Raw genomic sequence first — 22,899 nt, forward strand, 5'->3', positions numbered from 1 at the left:
CAAAAAAAGGAATAAAAACATCTTAATTTAATTTTCTCTATTCTTTAAAATAAAGATTTAATCTTTTTCCTTTGATTTAAATGCAAACATCACATCATCTTTGTTGACATTAAGACGAATTCTTTGGTAAATGTCTTTATATCCCAACTCAACCAAAAGAAACTTGCAAGTGCTTAAACTAGTACATATCGCAAATGTTTGAGATGCATTAGGAGTGGAAAATCCTTTGATAAAAAACATAAAAAAGAAAAGAAATATTTTTTCAATTACATATTTATTATATTAATACAATTGTATAAAATTTTTTTTTTTTCAATTAAACACCAAATCATCTCATGGAGCAGTATTTATTATGTGAATACAATTGTATAAAAAAAAAATTAAAAAAACTTTTCTTAAGCAAACTTTTACCTTCAAGTTGACAGTGTGAACGAAACTGCTCAAAAACCTAAAATATATGTATACAACATACATAAATGTACATTGTTCTTACATATATATATATATATATATATAGCTATTTCAAGTTGTATTATTTTCAAATACAATATCTCTTGTTCGTATAAGAGTGCTCAATATTTTGTATAAATAGAGCAATATATATATATAAAACGAAGAAACAATATACATACATAGTTGTTGTTTCTTCGTTTTATATATATATATATATATATATATATATATATATATATATATATATATATATATATATATATATATATATATATATATATATATATATATATATATATATATATATATATAATTATAATTAAAAACGATAAAGAAAAAAACTTTTATTATGGAACTTTAAGTTTCATGCCTAATGGCAATCATCAGCCATATATTACAAAATTAAACGTTAAAATTACATATATAATTACGGTGGCGTGAGTTATATATGTATAATATACATATGTATATAAAAATAGGTATATAAAAACATACTGAACAATCACAGTTAATCACTCTAACTGCACATAATGATGGCAGTATCAGATAAAAAAATACTTGATTTACAAGGAAAATTGTTGTCACTGTTTAATTTGAATATAACTGCTACTGAAAGTCATTGAATGCTTTTCAAACCCTATGGTGAACGTGTTATCTGAAAGAAGGTGTAGAGCATGGTTTCAGCAATCAAAAAATAGTGATTTTTTTTTTGAATAACAAAGTCTACCAAAGAAAATTTAAAGAAACAGAACTGCAAACATTATTGGATGAAGGCAATCCATTGACTCAACAACAACTGTAAGACTCATTAAATGTAAGTCAACTAGCCATTTTTAAATGTTTACAGTCAAAGAATGAAAAAAAGTTCCATTTGAATTATGTAAAATGATAAAAAAAACCCTAAAAAACCACATGTAAAACTCAGCTGAAAACAAAGGAAGTCATTTTTATTTCATACTAGCTGGATTTCCTGGTGTAATGCGTTGGGTTTTCCAGCTATTAGATATAAGACTTTACTATATTAATCAAAAATGCATTTGTAGCTAAGTGGTCATGTTTTTGGGAACTAAACCACACTGTGGTAATGTAGCTTTTTTGCAACAAACACATCGATAAACCACAATAATCTCTCCAAACAAAAGCCTGTTTTAAAAATTTTCTTGTTCATTTATACTGCATACTTTTCCAAAAATATCCCTCAAAAATCATCATAAAAAACCGCTAACATATATTTACAATTTTTTGGTTTTTCAATGGTAAAAACTGTTAAAATTACTAGCTCTGTAATCACCTCCTAGCTAGGGGCAAGGAGGGCCAGAGGGGGCAGGAACTTGGTTCCAGCCTTAAGCACCTTGAACATGAAGCCCGGGGTGGTCCAAACCTTCCCTGGGAGAAATTAGACCTGTGTGCAAAATTTAGTGAGGATCGGATCAAAACTGTGGATTTGTATAGCGCATATACACACATACATAATTTCATCTTTATATTTAAGATAGTCACTAAAATGAAAAATGGATTTATTTTGATAATCATAAATGAATTAAATATTGGACTGATCCAAGTCATTTAGTAAAACCAACTCCAAAATGCAAATGGAAAGAAGGTTTTGCTAAGTGTGTTTGCTGGGACTAGAAAGTTGTGATTTATTATGAAATTTTGAAACCTGTTCAAACATTGTTCATTAGTGAATATTACAAACAGTAATATTAGTGAATATTATCAAACCTGTTCATTAGTGAATATTACAAACAATTGGTTAAATTAAATCATGCATTGAAAGCAAAACAATCAGAATAGGTAAACAGATATGGAAAAGTAGCTTTTTTGTACAATAACGCTCTTCCTTATGTTCCAAAGAAACATTGGAAGCATTTTGATGGGATGAATCATACCTATAGTATTCACTAAAAAAAGTATGAAAATTCATCAAATTACCATTTATTTAAATAAATGTCACTGGACTAACTGAACAAAACTAAACAACTTCCAGGACTAAACAACGTGGACTAGAATCAACACAAGCTACTAATTTAACCTATCTATTAGGATTCTAATTTTTATTCCTGGGGTTTCCTAGGGAACCTCTAACAAAAATTCATCTCCTAAATCTGAATATGCCATTAATTTTGCTTAATCAGGTCAGTTTTTGAGATACAGTACACCAATTATTTATTGAAAAGCCATTTTTCAAGAAATCTGTCATTTTCATTAAAGTTATTTAATACATTATAAATATTTGTAAACTGCAAAAAAAATTAAATTATGACACAAATTCCTTTTAACTCCTTTTTTAGATTAAAACTTAAGTGCATTTTTATTGACATGCAAGCTCCCAGTTTAATAAGCTCATTTACATATAAGACATTCTGAGTAGGGTGACACAAATTAGGGTCGAAAAATGAAATTTTTAGAAAATCAAAAACCGCAGTTGCTTAACGTGTTCTACAACATTCAGTTAGTCTAAATACAAAATTTTATTTATTTTTCTTCATTGGAAGTGCTACATGTAATTTTTCAAATATTTAGGATTGGCTGAACTTTATGTTATTTTTACGGGTTAAAATGTGTTTATAACTAAATTCTTGTTTGATCTTTAATCTAAGAAGAAGAAAAAATGCTGTTTGTAGTATCTTACAGTTAACTATTATTTTACATTAATTTTCCAACTCTCAAGGCCAGCAACACAGGGTCGTTGTTGGCCCTGAGAGTTGAAAAAATAATGTTAAATGTGATTTAATAGTTTTAGGGGGGCACACGCCCCCACACCCCACTTTTAAAATGAAGACTTTTTTTTTTAAGATGATGATTTTTATAAGAAATTGAGGTTAAAAAATGTTTATAACTATAGTTTTGTTTGATCTAAGAAAAAATAAAACACTGTTTATAGTATGTTTATAGATATTATTTTACATTAATTTTTTAACTCTAGGTTTCAGGTTTACCAGTTCCTTAAGCGACATATCTTTTGTAATTAGTTTTCTATGTACCCTTACAACCAAAAGAATGTTTTGTCTCTGATCCTCATTGTGGGAAGTGTGAACAATATTTTCAATTAAGCTAATATTTCTTTCTGCACAGTCGTTAGTAACACTGAGATTGCAAACTAACTGAGTGAATTGTTTGTATGAATCTAGCGCTAAAAAATCGCTTGAAGTATGCCACTCTTGAACAGATTCGGTGTGACCTGTGAGTATAAAAAAAAGCCATCTCTCCTTCATAATTAAGTCCCCTAATCTAATATCACTGGTAACAATAAAAGTCGATGGAGCTTCAACAGAAATCTCTGATATCTTAGAGACTGGAAATTTTAAAAGCTTCTCAATGAATAAACGCTTAGCATCTGCTTTCATATGAGGATCACCTAGCAATAGTACGACAACTTTAGGAGACAAATACCATGTGTGGTTACTCATGCTTTTATGAAGTGAGTTTCCAACTTCATAATCCCATTCTGTTTTAATTGTTTCAGCAATTTTAAACGCATTAAAATCATTTAGAACAGCATGCTCTGCTTTGCCTGATTTAAGAAAGGCAGGTCCATAATAAATAGCAACAATAAATGCTACCTTTGCAACCATGTTTCTTTTCAGGAGTCAAATATTCAACGACAGTGGATGTCATATCAAGCATTAAAAAGTATATTGCATAGGCCATAAACCTTGCATTGTGACAGGCGCCAGGCTAATAGATGTGAAAATTATTTAATTTCTCAGATTTAACGTTCATGTAATATGCCAAATATTCAACAAGACGCTTATAATCATTCCTAAAACATTGTTATTTTTATTTAACATCCTTTAAAAAAAAGTGTATGCATGGAAAAACTGTTACATTTAATATTATTGTTACATACCTGGGGAAAATTTCATGTTCTAGTGCTTTAGCTACAAACTTTTTAGCCTTCAAATAGAGTTTGCAGAGGTCACTGCCAACAATAAGGTCTTGCTCAGGAAATCATTTGAACTTTTCTACAGTACCACTGGCTGAAACTTTTAGATAAAACTCTGTTATCCATTTCTGCTGAAAATCTTTTAGCAACTTATTTGCAGGGGCTTTAGATGTTTCCTTTGAAATTGCATTAAAAGCCCAAGTAATATTTATCTTGGCAATATGCTGTCTACACAATAACCAAAGAAATGGTTTCCCAAGAAATCTTGCCATAATAGTTATTGCACTAGATTTCCATCCAGTGTTACTTACTGTGGTGTCAGAACAGAATCCTATAATATAGTCACAAATTTCAAAATATTCTAGGAGATTCATAATACTTATAGCCATATCGATTCCCTTACCACTCTCAGTTGGCACAACACCAAGTAAAAGATCATCTTTGGTTTCAAAATCTGGGCTAGTTACAGATACTGATAGTCTATCTGTAGTAGTGGCCTGTCTAATGTTCTCCTCAATATGATTTAACATTTTACCATCAAAATGTAAAACTAACATCTTATTAGCCATTAAATCAATATATTCATTACTTATCTGGCCTCCTTCCTCTTCTAAAAATCTGTACCATCGCCTTTTGACAGATTCTCTGCTTAACTTTAATTGTTTAACATCTCCTCCTAAATAGTTTACTACATTTGCAATAAGAAGGGTTTGATCTCGAACGCTGAGACCAGCCCTTATACTGGTGGAAGTTGCTGCTGCAATGAGACCCTAACTGGTAATCTCCTTTTCTACTATTGCCTACTTTTTGAGCTTGCTTTGTGAAAGTTAACATTTTTATTTGGGACAAAAACTTCCGACTCAACAATTACACTTCCAGCATCTAAATTAATAAAGATTTTTAACTCAGTTATACATTTACTTCAAAAGCTGAATGATTTTATTTAAAATGCCCAAGCTTTATTAGAAAAAATTGTTTATATTCTCCCTTTTGATTTAATCAGAATTTGAAATGAATATTTTTAAGTGTTAAGCAAAGTATACTTTGATATTACCTAATTGTGATTCAGCTCTTGTTTTTTTAGGTTCTGTAGGTTCCTCATCTGCTAAATTGAAATCTATATCATTGTTAGAAAAAAAATTATGGTTCAATTGCCTTTTTTCACCGATTTCCTCTTTGTTATCACGAGTTATTGAATCGTTGTTCTTCTGTACTCGATCTTTGTATTCTTCTTTTCTCTTGCATCTATCGATCTTTCTCTGAAACCTTGCTTCAAGCTTGTTGTCAATTTTAGAAGATATGATCATATTTCTGTTACTTCTGTGCAAAAAGTTGTTAAAACACTTAGCATAAAATAAATTTAAATAAAAAAACCAAATTTCTCCAAAAAATTATTCTTTTTGTTTAGGAAAAATAAGTACATATGTTTTTTTTCAATTGATCTCAGTTGGTGAAATCTTTAAAATTTAGAAAAAAAATACCTTTGATCATCTAAAAAGGCCAAATCTTCTTTTATAGCAGAAATATCATGAGGCATTGATTCACCGTGTCTCAACTTCTTCTCAAAGTCTTTTGCACTGATGTCAAACAATTCCTCTATCATATTGTAAAACTCATTTGTGTGGCTGTCGGAAATTTGCTTTTTGATTTGAAAACTTTTACTGTTGCACAAAATTTTGCTATATAGAGATTTAAATTTTTCGACTATGCTTTTCTCAGAAATCAAATAATTTCTGAAACCTGCAGACTTCCAAATATTTACAATTTGTCGGAGTAAACAGTATTTTTTGGTATTTGAGTTACAAAACACATCTTTCCCTTTGCATATAACATCCTCTCTTGCTCAAGAACATGAAAAGTTTGTTTTAATAGATTTGAATCGCTTATCTCTAGCTGAAGTTAGGAACAAGTAATATTGAGGAACACTTCGATTCAAAGGAAGTTGGTTTGTAGGTAAATAGCTTAAAGGTGAGTTAAGCAGATAAATAGACCTATGACCGTTATAGCTAATTTCTTTTGTTTTTCTCTCTTTGATTTTCAACATTTTGTACGGATATGTAAATAGTATATAGATCAAAGTTTAGAGCAAGGTAATTAATAAATCAAAAGTGATTAAATTGCAAACCAAAAGTGATTAAATTGCAAACCACACAATTTATGCTGCAACTAAACTTTTTTTAAAAATAATTGTAAATAACCACAAATGTTTTAGAAACATCTAAAGTTTTTGACACATGTTTTCAAAACTTTCTGAATGATCTGAAGATAATAAAATAAAGTGAAGAAATAAAAAATGCTTGGAACTTAAAATTTTCAAAATTACATGTAGCTCTTCCTGATCACTTAGGAACCTGAAATTTTTTTTGTAGAGTCTCTAAGTTTGATAGAACCAGAAAATGTACTGCGGTTTTTTTTTACACATTTTGTGTCACCCTAATTCTGAGCATCTTTTACTCATCAGAAAACCGCTGATTACTAAATGCAATGCATCTTGTTCAATTATTTCATTTATAATGTCAAAGTTTTTGTTCTTTAACAGAGTTCTAATTTGAGGTCTATCAATTAGGCCTGCATGGTTCTTAGCATCACTGATCTTTGGGAATTTTCGCATTAGATACTTAAAAGCTTGGCCTTCTTTATTCAGTGTTTTTACAAAGTTCTTCATCAGACCAAGATTTATATGGAGAGGAGGTAGTAAAACATTTTCCAGAGGGAGTAGTGGTACATCTACCACATTGGTAGATGTACCACTACTCCCTCTGGAAAATGTTTTACTGCCAACTTTGAATGTCCCTGGAGATGGCCAGTCTTTCTGCGTATAGTGAAGACTATCCCATAGGACAGTTGGGCAGAAGCAAGGATATTTTGTGTAGCCCCCTTGCATCCCAAGTAAAAAGCACACAACATGAAATAAAGGATTCATCCATAAATACATTAAATGTAGTAAGCTAAAATTTGAGCCTCTATGCTTGCACATTGACACACGTAGTTTCTAAGAATTTTTTTTTGATATAGAAAGTCTTGATCAAGTTTATTAGGAGAAAAGGGAAACTAATGTGATATATCCCTTCTGCAATTGGTATTTGGAAAAAAATTTAACAATTTGAATTGTGCAACATGCTTAAAACTATGGCAAAAGGAATACTATTTCATTTTGGAAAAATTACCCGTGGGTGGCAAAATAATTTTCAAAGGAAAATTTTGTAATGACAGAAAAAAACTTATGAAATGTGCTTTACCTTGAGGTCACCACATAGTAGTCATACGCACCACATATTTTGGTTGAAGTAATTGATTACATTAACCAATAAATTCATATTCTTGTAGCTTTTTGTTAACTGAACTGAATAACTGATAGGTACAGATGCAATTTTATTGCCACTATGTAACAGTATTGCATTTAGGCTTCTGCTAGAAGAATCAATAAAGAGCCTCCATTTGCTAGGTTGGTAAGGAATATCAAGTGCTTCAATTAAGCCTTTTATATTATTGCAATATACCTAAGAGCCAGAAGAATCAACTGCAAAAAGTCTTTGAAACTTTTCTTCTTTATTTCTGAACCAAAAGTTTGTAGAGAGGAAGTTGCTGCACTAAGACAGGAAACAAGAAGTTGTGCATTCTCTTTAGAAAAACTTTACTAAGACCACTGACTCATAATCAAGTTATTTAATTGACTATAAGTGAATGGTCTTGGCAAAGTTACACTAGAAAAAGGCTCATGTTACAAAGGTCGGTGTCCTCCACTTCTATACCTATCATATCCTCTGGAGTCAAATGGAGTTCTTGGACTATGTGGTAGTGGTGTAATGGCAGAAGGAATATCAGGATAGATAACAATATACTTATGCTTCTTATTGACACCTGAAAAAAAGTTTCACAGACTTGATTTACATATTTTTAATACACTTGACCTCCTTTTCCACAACTTTAACACAATCACCCAGTCTTATTCCAAAATATGCATGGTAAAGGGACTTTATTAACTGAGTTATATTGCATTGTTGGTCACTAAAAGTTACCTTCCCACACACATATATTAAGACTGTTTTTACACTTTCTATTCATTTTTATGAAGTATGTTATATAGTTGATGTATTTGCTTGTAAAGAAAAGTGACAATGATGAATAAAGCTTTAGAAATATAATTTAAATACTATTTATAGATATATCTAAAGACAACCACTCCTACTACCATCACCTGGAGACAACCAAGCGATACACAACCACTTCTGCTCTCAGTCAAATAGACACTGAGCTCTCTAACACCAAAAACTAAATCTGATTGAACAATGCGAATACTTGGTTTGGATTTAAAAGGCAAATTTCATTAAGAATCTCCTAAGAAACCCCTAGGAACATTTTTGACACAGATCAGTGTAATCTAAATTATCTATGTTGGTTTCACCCAAATATAGATATATATATACACATAACCATGGCAGGAGTAAGATTTTTTTCTTCTAAAAATTGATAATGCTCCTAGATCAGAAGCCTGAGGGGTCTGTTTGTTTAGAATATTGAAAGTGCAGTATGTATAAGAAATTTTTACAGTATATTCAATATATATTTATAGTATTTACATTTTATAGCATTACAAGTGCATAGTTTTAAAGAATAATTACTTATTAAGCTCATTTTGTTTTGAAATTTCTAGATTTTTTAAAAAAAATTAGTAGATATATGCTTTTCATTCTTAGGAGCAATTTTCAAAAAATTTATTTAAATTCAAAAACTTTTAGGTACCTCCATTGGACAGAGAATATTTAAAAGATTTCAACTCAAAAATTGAACTTAGAAAAAGTTTTCTAATTGGATTGACTGATAAAAAAGATGTTGCCAGAGAAAAAAGAAATCAAGACAGCAAAACCAATGAGCAGAGAAAAAAAATCTAATAATACACCAGCTGTAGAAATTTAATGTGACCCAAATATAAATATTGAATTAGATGATACTAAAAATGAATCACACAGCAGCAAAGTTCAAACAAGCATGTGGTTTAACAGAAGACACATTCACCACACACAGCATCAAAAGATTAGTTAATAACTTGAAAAAACAGACTGTGTTCTTGACTAGCAGAAATCAGGTTGCTCATCTTTAGAAAAAGAACCAACACTAGTTGTGGCGGAATCACTGAATTGTATTGCTTTGGGACAGGTTGCTGTTCCACTCAACAAATTGCAGATAGTACTAAAATCTCCAAAACATCCATTCATCATATCCTCTGCAAAAAGCTTCAAATGTTTCCTTACAAGTTTACCATGCTCCAGGAGTTGAATGTAACAGACTTCCCACTTTGATTCCATTTTGCTGATTGGCTGCTTCAAAACAAGGAACTTTTTGACTCTGTATTGTAGCCTAATGAATGCTACTTCTATATCAATGGCAAAATAAATACAAAGAGCTGCATTATATGGTCTAAAGAAGAATTATTAATTGAATTGAGCAAGCAATAGCAAATATTTCACAAGAAAAAAACAGCTACAGCCATTGACAATTTGGTGGCCTGTTTGGAAACTGTTGTGCAAGAAAAAGGAGACATCTATTACAAACTACAAAAAATGTTCCTAATTTAGTTGTGCTTTTGAAATAAAATTTACTGTAGTTTATTTTTTCTTTTTGCTAGCTTATGTTAAAATTGTGCATTACTGTTTAAACAGGCTCTACACATACATCCATATAAACATATATATACAGTTATTTTGACAATAAATTATGCAAACATGATTTAAACCATTCTCTAAAACTGAAAGCAATTTACTAAAAAAAAAAAAAAAAAAAAAAAACCTCAAAAAAAAGAGCTTCTTCTAAACCTGTTCTGTGAAACTCACTAATAACTGCTTTCATAAACATCACTTCAAATGCAGAAAGACTTTGAAGAGCTAAAATTTTTGGTGATGAAAACATTTCTTTAAGAGCAAGTTCAACATGATTCATTCCGATGATGCCCTTTGACATTTTGAGATTTTTTTTTTCAAAAGATGCTTCAGCAATCTCCACAGCTCGACGACATATATCAAGGCAACGACGAGCATCACCTGAAACTGCAGCTACCTGAAAAATTTTCCTTATTATAAATATTTTCTTAATTATAAAAATTTTCTAATGAGAGTATTCTTTAAGAAACAGAGCATGGAGAAAACATAAAAATCACTAATAACAATATTCTCTGAACAATAATATTTTGTAATGCCTTTATTTAAACTTGTTAGTTTCTACTATTATATTTTTAACTGTTATAATAATGCAAGACACATTTTGAAAACTGAAATATAATGTACTGTTTGGAAAATAAAAACAGTTAAACTAAAAGCTAATAAAACAATCAAAAGAAATAAAATTTTTAAATTACCTTTCGAGCAACTAACTGTAATGCATGTTCTTCAAATGCCTCAATACCTGTAATCCTTGAAAGCACAATTTCTTGTAGTTGCTTAAAGTTATAGGGTTGAAAAGTTATTCGAGTCAATCCTAACCTACTTGAAACACGATTCATCATAACTCGTTCTGGTAGATCCATAGTATTGGCAACTGCAAGAATGACAAGTTGTGAATGCTGTTTGGTTGGCCAGTCAAATAAATTATACATGACATTTTGTTTACGAGTCCATAACAAATCCAACTAAAACATTTTTAAAAAAATCACACACAAATAATATAAGTTAAGAAAATCATTCAATATAGTTATAAAAGTAAATTAATAGACTCTGTTTTGTTAAGAACATCCAGTTACATCTTTTAGCAGGTGCAGGATTTCTGAAAAGACCATAGTTTAATCAATAGAGATATGATTTAAAAAGTCAAAAACCTGCCTTAAAATTGAAATTATTTTTCTGGAGAAAGTACTCAGAGAGGCCAGTCCAGGTCTTTGAAACTACTTCTCTTCCATGTCTCGGAATTGACTTTAGCCCACACTAAGAAGTTTAATGGTAAAGCTCTTGGGAGCTGGGAGACCACATTTGCATTTTTGGCAAGTGATTTATATAATTTCTTCCTTTATTTGGGAAATTCAAAAAATTGATGTTAATTAATTTCCATTTATTAATTGTAAATCATAAGAAAAAAAATTCATTTTTAACTGAAGTTTTAATATATAATTGTTGAAAAGTTTACAAAATACAACAAAAGCCGTAATCATAGAGATAACAAATCAAACAAAAGATAATTCTGTATAAAAGTCTACATCAAAATATTAAAACTAACATTAATATTTTGTTGAATGGCCTTATATCTTTATTACTTCAGCACATCTTTATAGCATATTGTTAACAAGCCTTTTACATCATGAATTTCCCCCCTAAACTCATTAAAATTAGATGTTTGTTTATCTTATGCTACTCCAAAATTGTTCCATAAGCTCTACAATACTTTTCCATAAGCTCTTAATTGGATTTAGCTCAGGAATTTAGGGTGGCCATTTTTAAACATTATTATTTTTCCCCTTAAGCCAAGATTTTACAGATCTCATAGTATATTTTGGGTTATTGTTGTGCATTAAAATCCAAGTAACAGGTAGGGTATCATCAGCATAGGGTTCCATTACGTTTTGTAATATATCTTTGTATTTATATTGATCCAAATTTTAATTAACTTTGACCAGTGAACTAATATCATGCCAGGACATAACTACCCAAACCTTAATGTTACCCTTGCCATGCTTCACCACCATTAGAGTATACAATCGGTTATTTTCTTTCTTCTTGACACTTAAAATATACCTTTACATCAGACTTAAAGCAATTAAACTTGAATTCATCAGCCAATAAAAACTTTTTCCTAAAAGAAATATTTTTATTTAGAAACATTTAAGCAAACATGAATTGCTTAATTGCCAATTATGTTTTGAAACAAGGGGTTTCTTCTTTGCTACACAGAATTGAAGGCCGGCTTTTTGTAAATGACTCAACTGCATGATATTGTTCTTAAATTTTGACTTTTCAATGTTTCTAACAGTTTTGAACCAACACCATAGTTGATAAAAAATTTAAGTCTATTCAATAACATACTATTTAAAAAATGTTTTTTCTACAGTGATGTTTGTTTTGCCTGATGTTCAGTTACTACATGAAAGTTAAATGTACATTACAAATAATATTTACAATTGCTTGTTTCAATAGCCACTAAAGAGTTTTATTGAAAAACCACAATTTTTAATAATAAATGGGATTCTCCTCTAGCATGTGCTACTTCATTAAGCACCTCCAAACAAAAATAGTTTTTATTGTCATATTGGATGTTAATATGACAATGTGACAGTAAAAACTTTGCATAGTATTTGACCATCCTTCTGATGGTTGCCACTTTGAGCTTCCTTACCATTCTTCTCATAGATGTTACAGGGTTATACACTATTCCAAGAATTTACTTTTTTTGCTCCGCTATTTTCTTTCATTTTTATAGGCTTTAGTATTGAAGCATGTTTTTTTAAAGTTAATTTAAATTTGTAAACCATTAATTTTGACACTTTTACCAATTTCACAATTTCTAAAATTGGCTTTTGGATTTGAAGAAGACCATGTCATCTTTTTTTGCTTCATAATTCGCTTTTATGGCACTTTGAAACTACACAGACCAAATTTCATTTTGAAACTTTCAGCTTATTCTGTGAAGCCTTAGTGATAACAAAAAATAGTTCTAAAATTCCACACATACATGATCCACCATGTTTAGGAAATTGGAATAAAATTTGCAGATTAAAATGACAAATTCTTAGTCATTATATAGCTATCTTTAGTGTTTTTATTCAATTTCAAGGAGTTTTTTTTTTTTTATCATTGCATTTAGCATTGCAAAAACCACTTACTTCATCCACTAAAATGACTATGTGGTCTTTCTTTAGATCCTTGCTACAAAAACTCTTTTCTAACAAAGTTGCAGCATGATCAGGAGTTGCCTTTTGACCAGTCAGTAACTGAAATAATTTAGTTATAATTTAGTAATTGAAAGTTTAATTGTATATTTATAAATCAATAGAAAAGGTTTGAATATAAAATCTTTTAAAAATTAAAGATGCATATCATCTATAAAACATTTTGGGTAACAACCATAAAAAAAAAAATTAAAACTATGTTTTACTTTCAGTATTGTGCAATAGGCTTGGTTAGGGTCAGTAAGCTTCATTCCATTGAGTTCAATGAATTTAAAATATGGAACCATATCTGAATAATCTGATTTCAATCTTCGTATAACTTCATGGACTGTTGCTGTCTTTCCTGTTCCTGGAACCCCAGAGATATACATGCAACTAAAAACATAAAATCATGTACATTTTTTCATACAGAAAATATTTTTATGAAGACATTAAATTTGTTACTGTTGCATTTAAACAACTTGTTAAATATGTACCCTCCTGAATGCTCCTGTAAGCGACTTGATACATAAGCAAAAATAGTTTCAAATTCAGTTTCACGGCAAGGAAGACAATCAGGAACTGCAGATACATGAAGCCTAAAAAGCATGTTTAAACATTAAAATCAAATGGAATTTTTCCAAGTACTATGTTTTCAAAATAAATTTAATGATAGTATCAAAAAAATATTAAAATAATAAAAAAACTTACAAAAATATATTTTGAAAAGAATTGTTTTGAAATCAAGATTTTGAAGGGCACAATTAATTGACTTACTATCCCACAGTAGCCATAAATGATCAATTAATGTCTTTGAAGAAAAGTTTGGTGGCCTGAGTTAAAGTAGTAAGAAGACAGATATGAAAATAACCTGTCTTGGGAAAATGCATGCTTAGACATCTTAGTGCAATTTATCAATTCTGCTAGAAATGCATTTAGAAAACCATAAAGGAGAGCAATTAAACTTTCGTTAAATGGAGTTATAAACAAAAGTATAACCAGATGGATCATCAGGGTGATTCAGAAAAGAGAGATTTTTACATAGATAGCAGCAATTACAACAACACCAACAAAAAAAAAACACAAGTATACACAAAAAAAACAAAACCTTTTAAAAATTTTTTTAAAAGTAAACCACCTTTGCCTTGCTTTTTCTAGTGGGGTTTTAGCTTCCAAAAGAGGTATATTTCTCTCACTTATAAGAGGATTTGTGATTAGCTTCTTTGACTGACTTTTCACAGCTTTGATATTAATGTAAGACTTTTTTTTTTTGCGACCTTTTAATTGTTTCTCTTTATCATAATCATAATCATCATCATCATCATTTGTTTCTAAAAGATCACTAGACAAATCAGTTACACTATCACTTTGATCATTCTCAACTTTGAAGTTTTCTTTACTAATTTTTCCCTTTTTATTAGATCTTGCAAGTTTTGTAACAGGTTCCTCAACTTCAACATTTTCATTAAATAAAAAATCTTCACTTTCTTTTTTCTTTTTTAAATTTATTGCATTAATGGTAGACTCTTTATCTTTTTCACTTATTGCTGTAAAGGCTTTACTTTTTCTGGAACCACTATTTTGTATCAAGCCCAACTTAGTTGTGTATTTTAAAAGATTGTCTCTGGCAATAACAATGTTAGGACTTTGTAATGGCTGATTTGAAAACGAACTAACAGAGCATGCATCACTTTCAGATATATCACTCAACACTTCATCATCCTCTTCATTGTGAACTCTATTAATAACTTCTTCAGTACCTAAATTTAAATGTGTTCAATATTAAAAAAATATAAACTCTCAGTTTTAGGTTTTTAAAAAAAAAAGTTTCTAAAACAAATAACTCACTTAATAAAATTTAAATATTTTGAGAAATTTCTTTATCATTCATTAATTGGAAGAAAGGGTTAATAAACATGCAATACTTTTAAAACACCTTCTTAAGTGCCACTATATTGAAAAGCAGGGATATGGACAATATTTATTCAGTCTCACACTCCATCTTAGGCAAAACAAAAAAATTTTTGATGGTAATAATATTCACATTAAAATATTAAAGTAGGTCACAAGATAAACACATGATTTAAAGACTTTCAATTGATAATAACAAATATTTCTCCAAGGTTGCCAGACAGACTAACAGTCTTACTTAATAACAACTGTTTGACCTCTTTTTGTTTGATGACATTGGTTTCATTAAGCAGTGATTTTTTTCTGGAATTTACCTTTGTGATTACAACTAATACTCTAAAATTTTCTAACACAAAATTTGCATTTCTAAAATGTGTGTAGCCAATAAAGGTGGCACTTTTAAGTCAGTTCAAAGGGTACTAACCACACTTTCAAGTAATGTAAAATAATTAAAGTTTATCTCATGCTGCTATTAGTTAAGTTTAATTATAGTTAACAAGATATTCTGAGATTAATTACCAAGCATCAAACAACTGATTCTTTTATCTCAGGCATTTTTTATAAAAACCTTGTTGCTTATTGCACATCAACTAAAAAGAATTGTTAAACACTATAATGTTATCTGTTTATATTTAAGAAAAAAAAGACAAAAACAAAAACAAATAAAAACTTTATGTACTTACTGTAAACCTTTTTTACTGAGTTATTAGTAAAAATACATTTTTCTTTAGATAAAGCATCTTTTGCTTTCCTTTTAGTATGTATTTTCTGAATTTCTTTATCTGTTTCTTCTGTTTTATGAACTTTACATTCCAAATTAATGATAGGTGTCTTTAATAAACCTTAAACAACAATAGACAAACAGAAAGTTTTTTAAAAATAATTTACTCTGTTATTTATCTTTTAAAAATTCTATGTAAGATTATACATACATACATACATACATACATACATACATACATACATACATACATACATACATACATACATACATACATACATACATACATACATACATACATACATACATACATACATACATATATATATATATATATATATATATATATATATATATATATATATATATATATATATATAGGGGAGAGAGGGGAACGTTGGTACAGGGTGAGCATTGGTACACAGGCAAATATTCAGCCATTTTAAATCAATTTCAAATTTTGAATGCAGATACCAAATGATGTTTATAATCACTTCTTCCACAAAAAAATATAGTTAGGCCTTAAGCATTTTTTATCTATAAATTTACCTTTTGTTTATTTTGCCACTATGTTGATTTTGTTCACATTTATTTTGCCACTATATTGATTTTGTTCACATTTCACTGCGCATGTTGAATACATTTTTTATTTTGTGTTTTTATTAATGTTTTAATTCAAAGTTAAGTTTAAACATAAAACTCAAAAAAAAAAAAAAAAAAAAAAATTAAAAAGTGAAAACTTTTTTTATTAAATAAAAAAATATTTCAATTTGAAGCACTCACTGCTAAAGGGTGAGGATTGGTACATTGAAATCAGGAAGCATTCATACAGAACTTTTAATACTTGTTCTGTAGATTACATGCATACTTAGTACTATGTGGTATGGTAAAACATATTTCTTATAATGTGGTATTTTCAAATGATTTTCTATGCACCTATGCAATTTTAAATATAATTGTTTAAATACTAGTTAATAAATCATACACATGTTTTCAGTAAGTACATTAGTAAAACAACAAGATGCATATTATCAGAGGAGAAAGTATATGTTGCAATTGATATGGTAATAAAAGATATGAAATCTATCAGATGTATAGCTAAAATCAATAACATACCTATTATGACATTTTAACAACAGACTTAAAAAACACAAAGATTCCTTAAAATTGGAAGAGATAAAGAAGAAATATGCATTTAGTTCTAAATACACAAGCTGGAAAATATTTATAATTCAGCAAGAAGAATTTCTAGTTGCATATATAACTAAAAGTAGTAAGTTGGTCTTACTTATAAACAAGTTTGAAAATTATCCTATGACTATAGTTTGAGTCTTGACATTAAAATTGACAAATCTTAGTCAGATAATCAACTTGTTAGATGGACTGGATGAAAGGATTTTTGAGAAGGCATTCATCACTTAGTTTATACAAACCTGAAAATACAAGTCTTTTATGAGTAATAAGCTTCAATTAGATCAATGTGCCCGAATTATTTGTTAATTATAAAAAAGCATTTCAGAAACATAAAACTCCACCCAACTACATTTTTAATATGGATGAAATGAGTATTAACTGTAATGCAAACTCCCTATTTAATTTCTCCTAAAGGAATAAAGCAGGTAGGATGAACTATATATGCAGAATGAGATATTTTGTGCTGTAGCTAGAGCAACTGATTGGGTGCTAAGCAATCCTGATAAAACTCTAACCGTTTACAACTTGCCTGCTTTAACTAAACTAGATCATAATTAAGAACATTTTCATTGAAAAACATCATACCAGTATTTACCAACTCTGGTAGCTGGCCATTCTGTAGGTAAATTTTCTCTGAAAATGATTTTGAGTCTGCATATGTAGCAAATCACCCTGATTCTAAAACATTGTTGGAGAAAAACCTCCTGCTATAGCTATTACAACAGAAAGAGAAGCATTACAATCTGATGAACATAACAATACACTAACAGGAACATTAATTCCAGAAATGATCCATCTGTATCCCAAAGCTGCAGGGCATAAGCAAACTAACAAGAGAAGAAAAAGAGAAAAGTCGAGAATACTCACAGACACTCCTGAAAAAAAAAACCTTCAAGAAGAAAAATCGAAAAGACTCTTGAAGCAAAAAACTATTGCACAAACTCAATCAAAATAAAAAAAAAAAATAGTTTAGCAGAGTTTTTTAAAAATTCAAAATTGATTTTATGTTTACATTTTCTTGATATGTTAATAAAGTATTTAGTTTATTTTTCATTCAAATTACACTTTCTTTTGATGAAATTCCTTACTGTATTAATGTAAACATGCTGTGTACCAATGCTCCCCTTAATATATACCAATGTTCCCATGTAATGGAATATTGGTACAAAAAATTTTTTTTAGAAAATTCAAAAGTATTGCACTTAAACATTAATATTTCTGAACATAAATTACATTTAAATGTTGCTATTACATTTGGAAAATAGCAAAAAAATATATTTGCTTTCCAATTTTTTCTGAAATTTTTTTGTTTTTTAAACTCTTGTCAAAACATACCAATGTTCCCATCTCCCTTATGTGCATATATATATATATATATATATATATATATATATATATATATATATATATATATATATATATATATATATATATATATATATATATATGTATGTATGTATGTATATACATATATATGCATTACTTTTCAAACATCCTGTGTATTACATATATACAAGGTGTTCGAAAAGTAATGCACAATTTTACCATAAGCTAGCAAAAAGAAAAAATAATCAAACTACAGTAAATTTTATTTCAAAAACACAACTAAAATAGGAACATTTTTTGTAGTTTGCAATAGATTCTCGGAATAAAAAAAAACAGTTGCCAAATGGGCCACCAAATTGTTGATTACTGTAGCTGTTTTTTCTTGTGAAATGTTTGCTATTGCTTGCTCAATCTAATTATACTATTTCTTCTTTAGACCATATAATGCTGCTCTTTGTATTTATTTTGCCATTGATATAGAAGTAGCATTCATCAGACTACAATACAGAGTCCAAATGTTCCTTGTTTTGAAGCAGCCAATTAGCAAAATGGAATCAAAGTGGGAAGTCTGTTACATTCAAAACCTGGAGTATGGTAAACTTGTAAGGAAATAGTAGGAAGTCTGTTGCATTTTTTTAAACTTTTTATTAATGACACTAAATACCAAATTTTAACACTAAATTAAACCCGTTTTTGTCACTTAACTTAATGATTAATTGGTTTATTAACTAAACTAAAACATCTTGCTATATTGAAGGATATAAAGTCACTTAATTTCAAAAAAACCTCTTTATCTGGTGATCCAGTGAGTGGTTTCAGACGTATCAGAACTCTTAAATCGAAGTGTCAAACTAATAAAGGATGCAGTGTAAATGTTAAATAAGTCAAAAAATTCTAAAAAAAATATAGCTACAAATAAAAAAATACCATAGGAGCCATTTAATCTGTTTGAACTAGAACCAATTTTTGATTCGCTTTTGTCTTTAGAAGAAACTGAGCAAGATACAGTTTTTAACATTGAAGGTTGATCCAAAACAATAGAAACATGTGGTAAGCTTGGCACAGGTTGATTAAAAGGGTCAATTATACATACTAAACCTGTCTTGCATAGCTTGTATCTAAAAAATTTACAAAAAAAAAAGTTGAAATTAAAATTTTAAAATATACTGTAGCGCCAGCTAACTTGGGATGGTTTTACACATAAAGCTTTTTAATGTATATATTTTCAAAGTTTTTTAATATATATTTCAATTTTCAATTTTCTTGATTTCAGACTATATTTCAAATCACACATTCTTCCTGGATTTCTATTCAGACTTAAATTTATATCTTCAATTTTTTCATTCATAAAATTCTAATAAACTATGCACTGAGAAAAGAATTTTAATGAAAATTTTTGCAAGCTTTTTCAATTTCAATTTATTTCAATGAAAAATGTAATTGAAATTTTCTTAATTGTGATTGCCTTAAAATTTAAGAAAAAGCATTTTTTTGTCAAAATTAAACAACAAAAACATGGACCTAAGAGTATAGTTAACTTTCCTTCTCAAACTACTTACCTCATATAAAACTTGTCATTTACAAATGCACCTCTCTGTAACATGAAATCTATTGGTATAGTTTCAACTAAACACGATTTGTAAATGGTTTCAGCATCTATTTCTTCATATGGTGACAATGATGAATCTTCTGAAATTTCAAACACCTCATTTTCACCTAATTCTTTATTACCTTGCACTACAAAGTTCAAAAGTAAGACAAAATAAATTCGTTCTCAAGGAAAATAATTCAGTCTTACTTACAGCTAATTAATCTTAACAAAATAAAGTATTAAAGCTTTTAACTAAAAAGATATTTTTCTGATTTTAATGGCAAAAAAGATTTCCAAGAAATACTTTCTTTCAGTGTTTAAGATTTTTCATTTTAAAGATAAAATCGAAGTATCATTACACATTTATTATTTACAACACTTTATCCTGAGTTAATAAAATTAGCATTGATAATAAGATTTATAACTTTTAGCTCATTGTTGTAATTAACATACACATTTTATGAAGTGCATGATTTTATGATTCATGTTATTTTTTTTGTTAAAAAGTCACAAGGCACTGCTTTAAAAAGCAGCTAGTCTACCATCATTTACCTATATACACATTGACTAGACCTACACAACTTAAAAATAAATAGTAATCATCAACTATTCAAAATTACACTAATAAGATTTTATTTTTAACCTCTAAAGATGAGTATTTTCTTTAACTTAACCTTATTTTATCCATAAGATTAAATAAAATTTGTTCCTAAACCTGTTTCAATGCTGGGCAACAGAGGCATCTAATTAAATGGCAAGCAGAGCTACATAGGGTATTTTTTTTAAAAAAAATATTTAACCATAAAAGAATTATCAGAAAAAAATATTATCTATGAAAAATTAAAAAAAAAAATATTAACCAACATTTTAACCAAAATAACATTAACCAAATAAAGGTAAACTCAAAATGTGTAAAAATTGAAATGCTATAAACTGATAGCTTTGATGATGTAAACAAATTTGAGAAAATTAATGATTGATTGTTTTAATTTTTTAAATAAATCATCAATTACAGATTTTGAAAAGAACTTACTTTCCCAGGCAAGTCGTACTTTCTTGGGTATTTCTGAATATTTGTAAAACCACTTGATTTTAGCTCTAAAAGGATTTTCACCTGCATCTTCAAACAACTTTATTAATTTAGCAACTGCAAATCCTCCATTACACTGTTTTACAAGCACATTATCTCCAATATTTATAAGATGTTCATTAATGGAACAAGATCTAAAAATATACAAAATTATCTAAAAAATCATTTAAAAATAATTACAGCATGTGCATCATATAAGTTCAGAATCTTGAAGCCATTGATAGCAATTTACAATATTCATAAATATGTGTAAGAAATTTTTAAAAGTATTTAAAATCAAAACTGGTGAAGTTATGGTTTTTTTTTTTGTTGTTTTTTGACAAATGCCCTGAACTTTTGTTTAGATTATGCATCTGGTATCTCACATAAGAAAAGTCATCACTAAAGAAAATTGATTTAGTTTTTGTATCTCTAAATCTGAATTGAGCTTTAATTAACTCTGAATTGAGTTTTAATTAACTCTGAATTAAGTTTTAATTAGATCTGTATTGAGTTTTAATTAAAACTCTGAATTGAGTTTTAATTAAAACTCTGAATTGAGTTTTAATTAAAACTCTGAATTGAGCTCTCTACATCTAAAAAATAGTAATGAATATAAATAGTAAGATATAATGAAGTAAGATATAATAATAAAACCAATAATGATGATAGAATTACCAGAACCTTTGCTTGAAGATTTATTTTCTGTAATTTATTCAAACTTATGAATTCTATTAGCCTAACAATTTTCTATTAAAAAAAAGGAAAAACAAAATCAATTCCTTAACATAAATATTCAAAATGTTAAATCTTTGAAAATATACTGTGTCATCAACTGCTATAGACTATGATAATTACTACGTTCAATTAAAAAAATAGAAATACTTTTGAACACTTTATCAAAGAATAATTGCTATAAAAGTTTTGTCTGGAACTGTTCTTTTTAAATTATTTTTTATTTAACTTTTATCACTAAAACATAAAAGAATTTAAAAACAAACAAACAAAAAAAATTCTAAAGATAAAAAGAAATCATACTCATAATGCTTAGACATGAAGATAACCAAGCTTTTTATCAGTAACAGTTTCAGACAGTTGAAAGTTTTAAAAGAAAGTCTGGAAGTAGTAAATCTTATTCTGCAAAGGCAACTGAACTGGCAAGATCATTCTGGAAATAGATTCTGTACAATCTTGATGGCAAAAAAGATAAATGCGATGGAAACTGTGATGAGAGTGGTCTAGAAGGACTTATATGTATCAGGGAGAGATGTTACTCATTCCAATATTTCTTTAAGGTTTTTATTAATACTGTGGATGGTCATATCAAATGTAAATTTCTTAAGAACTTATGGAATTAGTTTGATTTAAGAAATCTTTTTCATAAAGATAATTTTTTAACTGATTAGGCAAGTTCAAATAAAATTATAATTTTTTTCAGTAGTTTTTTAAAATGTTTCTATTAAGAGTTTTCCACATCAGCAAAGTTCCTTCAATGGTTTATTTAAAGTCTTTAACAAATTATTAATATACTAAGAAAAAAATATTAGCAAAATAAAACTTACAAATTTAAAAATAATTTGCAACTTTTTTTAAAAAAATAGGTTTTATAAACAACTTTCAAAATAATTTATGAACAATTATGCAAAACTTACTTGTAGCAAACAATTCTTCTTTCTTTTACAGGTTCACTATGCCAAATAAATTTAACTTGCTCATCTTCAGCAGAAGAAAAATCTTTTGACATTTTTAAACTTATTTTCAACTAAAAGAAATAGAGAACAACATCTAGATGAAAATAATGAGATGGTCTTTAAAAGATGGTTATTGATAATCAAAAAAGATGATGCTTTTTCAATTTTAATGAAACTATTAAATTTTCCAATTTCATTTTTAAAAA

At 28.4% G+C, this 22,899-nt stretch overlaps 2 protein-coding genes and 2 pseudogenes across 8 annotated transcripts in view; all 4 read right to left on the reverse strand.

Moving 5' to 3' along the window:
- Positions 1–25: 25 nt before the first annotated feature.
- Positions 26–22,789, reverse strand: LOC145192150 (origin recognition complex subunit 1-like). Of its 6 annotated transcripts, none has more exons than XR_016455724.1 (14): positions 22,655–22,789; positions 20,967–21,157; positions 19,902–20,079; positions 19,270–19,460; positions 15,785–15,943; positions 14,329–14,950; positions 13,968–14,023; positions 13,688–13,789; positions 13,418–13,586; positions 13,146–13,253; positions 10,695–10,964; positions 10,156–10,396; positions 412–448; positions 26–224 (listed from the first exon to the last, which is right to left on the reverse strand). XR_016455724.1 is itself a non-coding variant. In XM_090098057.1 (13 exons), exons 1-12 carry the CDS (start codon positions 22,744–22,746, stop codon positions 441–443), a joined length of 2,331 nt encoding a protein of 776 aa, XP_089954183.1. In that variant the 5' UTR covers positions 22,747–22,789; the 3' UTR covers positions 26–224; positions 412–440. The 6 variants fall into 6 exon arrangements, 4 of the variants coding, with proteins under 4 accessions (XP_089954183.1, XP_089954165.1, XP_089954189.1 ...); XR_016455723.1 differs by having other exon boundaries at positions 10,130–10,396; XM_090098057.1 differs by lacking the exon at positions 13,968–14,023.
- LOC149894567 (uncharacterized) lies at positions 1,600–5,797 on the reverse strand (annotated as a pseudogene). The gene is made up of 2 exons (XR_016455741.1): positions 5,397–5,797; positions 1,600–5,224 (listed from the first exon to the last, which is right to left on the reverse strand). The product of XR_016455741.1 is annotated as an uncharacterized LOC149894567 (transcript).
- On the reverse strand, positions 3,360–4,179 carry LOC149894568 (uncharacterized; annotated as a pseudogene).
- The window catches only part of LOC145192233 (nucleoporin NDC1-like), a 42,580-nt gene continuing 42,335 nt past the window's right edge, over positions 22,655–22,899 (reverse strand). The window contains exon 20 of the mRNA XM_090098082.1: positions 22,655–22,764. Coding sequence (XP_089954208.1) covers positions 22,761–22,764 — 4 coding nt within the window. The 3' untranslated portion in view covers positions 22,655–22,760. The remainder of the gene's footprint in view (positions 22,765–22,899) is intronic.

The sequence above is a fragment of the Hydra viridissima genome, unplaced genomic scaffold (genome assembly GCF_058129835.1).
Source record: "Hydra viridissima isolate aposymbiotic clone 2 unplaced genomic scaffold, HvirCarnegie_v1 scaffold_1, whole genome shotgun sequence".
NCBI lineage: Eukaryota > Metazoa > Cnidaria > Hydrozoa > Anthoathecata > Hydridae > Hydra > Hydra viridissima.

Coding starts and splice junctions, on each gene's coding strand:
- LOC145192150 (XM_090098039.1), bottom strand. CDS start 22,746: ATGTCAAAAGATTTTTCTTCTGCTGAAGATGAGCAAGTTAAATTTATT. Junction 13,254..13,417: donor CCTATTGCACAATACTGAAA/GTAAAACATAGT, acceptor AAATTATTTCAG/TTACTGACTGGTCAAAAGGC. Junction 10,965..13,145: donor TAGTCATTTTAGTGGATGAA/GTAAGTGGTTTT, acceptor AAAATGTTTTAG/TTGGATTTGTTATGGACTCG.